The sequence below is a fragment of the Helianthus annuus genome, chromosome 12 (assembly GCF_002127325.2).
Source record: "Helianthus annuus cultivar XRQ/B chromosome 12, HanXRQr2.0-SUNRISE, whole genome shotgun sequence".
NCBI classification, from domain to species: Eukaryota; Viridiplantae; Streptophyta; class Magnoliopsida; order Asterales; family Asteraceae; genus Helianthus; species Helianthus annuus.
In genome coordinates, this window is record NC_035444.2 from 7257341 (window position 1) to 7262338 (window position 4998).

General features: G+C 30.9%; 1 protein-coding gene across 1 annotated transcript; it reads left to right on the forward strand.

Annotated features, from left to right (window-relative positions):
- Nucleotides 1-689: 689 nt before the first annotated feature.
- LOC110896349 (gibberellin 3-beta-dioxygenase 1) lies at nt 690-2765 on the forward strand. Its single transcript, XM_022143755.2, has 2 exons — nt 690-1165; nt 2171-2765. The coding sequence occupies exons 1-2, from the start codon at nt 690-692 to the stop codon at nt 2721-2723; spliced, it is 1029 nt and encodes a 342-aa protein (XP_021999447.1). The 3' UTR covers nt 2724-2765.
- The last annotated feature ends 2233 nt before the right edge of the window (nt 2766-4998 follow it).

Sequence of the window (4998 nt, forward strand, 5' to 3'; positions counted from 1 at the left end):
TTTAAATTCCGTTTGAATCAGTTTATACATTATATATGAGCTAAACTATTCCATTTGTGAAATTAATTAACTATCCCATTTGTAAAATTAATTAACTACTCCATTTTTTAAATGCCTGAAGTAAAAGTTTGATTAACCCAGGGCAACCCAATAGCAAAAGATGACCGCATATGGTCGCAGACGGTGATGGGTCGCCCAAGCTCATTATCACTAGTTTCAAAGAAAACCCGTTGTCCAAAGGTTCACTAAGATAAAACTTAATTAGAATCGAATTCAAATTTGAGAACTCTGACCTCAAACCCAATCCTTCAATTCCCCTTCAATGCCAATTAAGCTATAACTTGATGAGAAGCTATCCCATTTGGGTAGTAGTTAAATGAGGGTTTTTTTTTTTTTTTTTTGAATGGCTAAACTTGCACACCATGAGAATTGAACCCATGACCTCATTCTATCCTACACCTTATCTAACTCACCAACACCATTGGGCTATTCTCAATGGATAAGATAATATTCATTACAACCAAAATTTGGGTAATTAATGTGCATGTGTAATTAATGTGCATAGGTGTATATAAGGGGACTTGTAAATTAACATGATCAATTGCACTACAACTATACAAAGGTTCCCTTTGAAATTCTAAAAATCCCCAATCACAAAAGTGAGCTCAAACATCTTGTGCGCTGTGATCATGACCACACTTTCAGAAAATGACCTTTTAACCGATGACCATATCACTCCTATCGACTTTGAATCGATAGACGGGTTCCCAGAATCACATTCATGGCCTCAGTTTGATGAATCTTTGAACAAGATTCAAACTCATGATCTTAAAGATTCATTGATTCCGGTTATTGATCTTGCTAGTCCTAACGCAAAGACTCTTATAAGTCAAGCGTGCGAAACATGGGGCGTGTTCCAAGTTGTTAACCATGGGGTACCCTTTGAGTTGGTCAAAAAGGTTGAGTCTGAGTCACGAAGGCTTTTTGCTCTTACGACTCAGGAAAAGTGCAAGGTTTTGAGATCAGTCGATGGAGCCACGGGATATGGTTCGCCTAAGCTATCACCGTTCTTTGATAAGCGTATGTGGCATGAAGGGTTCACCATCATGGGTTCTTGTGTTGATGATGCCAAGGTTCTTTGGCCACATGAATACCAAAGATTTTGGTAAGTTTTAATTCTTGTAAAATTTCTCAAATACATGTAAATTATAATTACATTCTTAACAAAATAATATTTTCGGGCTTTAGCCAACGGTTTACATGCAAATTCATGCATGTGACGTATGGGTCATAAGACTTGCAATATAGTCAATCGGTGCCATAAATTACAAATACATTCATTAATTATCATGTTTTTTAATAGTTTAAAACTCTCTTGTAATATGCAATAAATAAATAATATATATATATACTAGTTAAATACTGTAAATTATAAATGTTATAGAAAACAGCTATCACAAATCGAAGTTTATGATTGGAAAGTTTTTATCGTAAAACTTGTTTTCGAAAAATATACGCCGTTGCTAGTTTTATGATCTATTTCAAACGATTGTAAAAATGGGCCGTTAAGTTTTGTAAAATATAAATAAATTAGACTTAAATAGGTTGAAAGTTTTGTTAAAGAATGTAAAACATGCAAATCGGTCGTCTTTAATCATTTTTAAATATTGAAAAGGAATTAAACGAAAACTAAAATTAATAGAGTGTTGGATATAAAAATTAAACATATAAGTATTTAATTTGTTCATTTCTATAAATAAACTAATGACGTTGTTTTTGAATTTTGGATATAAATTGAAAAGGATTTAACAAAAATCGATTGTATTTGAATACATTCTTTTAACACATTGAGTATAGTCAATAAATTTATATTTCACATTTGATATATTAATCAGGTTTGTTAAAACACCAATATGGTCATTTATGTCGTATGTGATTTGTTTATTTTTATCGTATGTTAACAAGTATATAATATCAGTCATTTATGTCGTATGCGATTTATTTATTTTTATCATGCATGTGTTAACAAGCATATAATATCAACATTATCAAAACAATGATGTAATACAGAATATTGCATTACATATTATATTACCCTTGGTTTACTTGTATTTTTTTACATATTTACTAATACTATGTTTTTGTGATTCCTTGATAAATATTATTGTAGTGACACAATGGATGCTTACCAAAACCAAATGAAACTACTTATCCACAACCTCTTGCTCATGATCGTTGAACCATTAGATGTCACACAAGAAGAAATGAATTGGGCTATTTCAGCTCATGACTCCCAAAGTGTACTTCAACTTAACTCGTACCCGTCTTGCCCAAACCCTAGCCAAGCGGTTGGTCTTGCATCACACACTGACTCACTTCTTCTAACCATCCTCAACCAATGTGGCATTGATGGGTTAGAGATTTTTGTTGAAGGGTTAGGGTGGAGACGGGTGCCATCCGTTGAGGGTGCATTTGTGGTGAATGTAGGTGATCTATTGCATATATTCTCTAATGCAAAGTTTCCGGCTGTAACTCATCGAGCCATGGTGAATCAATCAGAGCATCGTATATCGGTTGCTTACTTTCATGGACCTTCAGCTGAGTCCAGAGTGGCTCCTTCATCTAAGTTTCAGAAGCCTTGTTTTAAATCTTTGCTTGTGAAAGAGTACTTAAGCTTAAAATATAAGCACTTTTTTGAGGCCCTGTCGTTGATTCGAGCATAAGTGCCTTGTTTCGCTCGTAGGATTTCAATATCTTTTTTTATGTTAAACCCGAAGTTAGTTTTGTAATAATTTGCTATGAAATGAAACAGAAAATGTTGCTAGAGAAATAATTGTTTTATTTTAAATTTAGATTTAGTTGATTATATTTAAAACATGAAGAATTTGAGTGTCCCTGGTTAATTTATCTATTTTTTAATGTGTGAACAATTTGTTTGTACTTTTGTATGTGCAAGTATAATAAACGCGGAGAAGAGCATAAAAAGGCATGACCGTATTTTTTTATAAATATACTTGGATACTTGGATATGGCTCCGTGTGTTACACGGATTGATTAATGAAAACGATATAAATTATTATTTGTAAATACTTATTATTTTTAATCTACTCTTGATTGTTACATGATAAATTCATAAGTTGTCATTAATAACATTGAATTGCATGGGACAAACCTCTAGTAACATTGAATTTCATGGGATAAACCTCCTAAAATTATAAAATAAAAAACAAAGTCATCAAAATTCACACAAACAAAACTCGGGAAACATTGAGTTAAAAAAATAAATATTGGATTTTAATAATCTAACTATTCATCGTTGGTCGCTAACAGTTGCAATTTCAAAAATAACCACCGGTTGTCCCAACTCTGACTAACAGAACCCTTTTTTACCACTTAAAAAATACAAAATAACATGAAAAGTGAGTCCGTTCGACGTTAAGCTTATTTTACTAATAATTAGCGTCAAATATTTAATGTTTTTTATACTTGCAACTTTTATGTTATTATTAAATATAAACATTAAATTTAAATTCAAAATTATGAATATCAAATGATTTAGAATATTTTTATTAATATTTTTACTAAATTAGCTTTAATAAGTCAATTCCAATTAATTTTTTTATTTTTTGTTACTTAATGTATTTGTTTTAATATTATGATCATAAATTACATTGTCCTTAATCTATTTTCTTATATATATTTTATTTATAATACATCAAATCATTTAATTAAGATTTCAATAATTTTTATTTCTGACAACCAATTTTTTAGGGATTTGATTTTTCATACCTTGTCAATATATATTAATTATTAGTCAATTAATAAACATCATAGGCAACAGTTGTTAGAACTGCTGAAACTTATGAGAAAATTGATGATGTAGTTTCTCTAATTGATCTATCAAATGCTTTCATGTGTATAATATGTAAACATCACACATTTTGATCATACACGACACAAAATATATTTATAAATTTAAAAAGTGTCTCAAAAATATCGTTTTATAACTAACTACTTGATTTTTTATTCAACCTATTTGAATCACATCGTTATCGTTATAACCTTATATATAATAATCAAGCACAACCGTGCTTTTAATGTTTTAAGAAAATTTAACGAATGTGAGTTAGATAAGGAAAGTCAAATTGAATATAAACTTGAAGATTAAATGCATGGTGGTGTTTTTAATGTTATAAGGGTGAACGGGGCGCCCTCGGGGTGGCGTGCGGTGAGTGAGTTCACCGCTCGGGAACACCGTCGCCGACCCCTCGGGGACGCTAAGCGGGGACAGGTCTGTGACATTGATTCACCGCACAACTTTTCAAACTTTTTGATTTTTTGAACGTTTGGCAACGACTATTCCTTAAAAAAAATCCAATTTTAACCTATAAATACCCCATTAAATCTAATTTTTTACCACACAAATTTTCAATCTTATTCCTCTAAAATTCTTTCAAATACAACACAAAGCCAAACCGAGCAATGGAGAAACAACCCCGTGCAATTTCTAAAATTTTTATGTAGTTTTGCGATGTAATTTTTATTTTATTAAATGAAATGTAATTTTTTATTTTATGTAAATTATGTTTTACTTTTTATAAAAATATTTTGTTAATTAAAAAAATAAAAAAACAAGTCCCACAAGAGAGGAGTGCCGCCATCAAATTGTGGGTGTGGAGGGAGTTAAGTGGGGAGTTAACGTGGCATCTGCTGATTGGCTGTGGGTAAGAGAGATTACTCCCCACTTAGAGGAGTGCCCTTACACCCTAAAAAAATTTAACCAATGTGAGTTATATAATGAAAGTCAAATTAAATACAAATCTAAAGGTTAAATGTATGGTGAGATGCTGAATTGAAGTGTCCAGAAAAACTAAACTAATAAATTAATTTAAATTCCTGATCTGATAAAGGTTAAATGTATGGTGAGATACTGAATTAAACACAAGAAAAACTAAACTAATAAATTAATTTAAATTCCGTAATAATAGATTTTAGTAA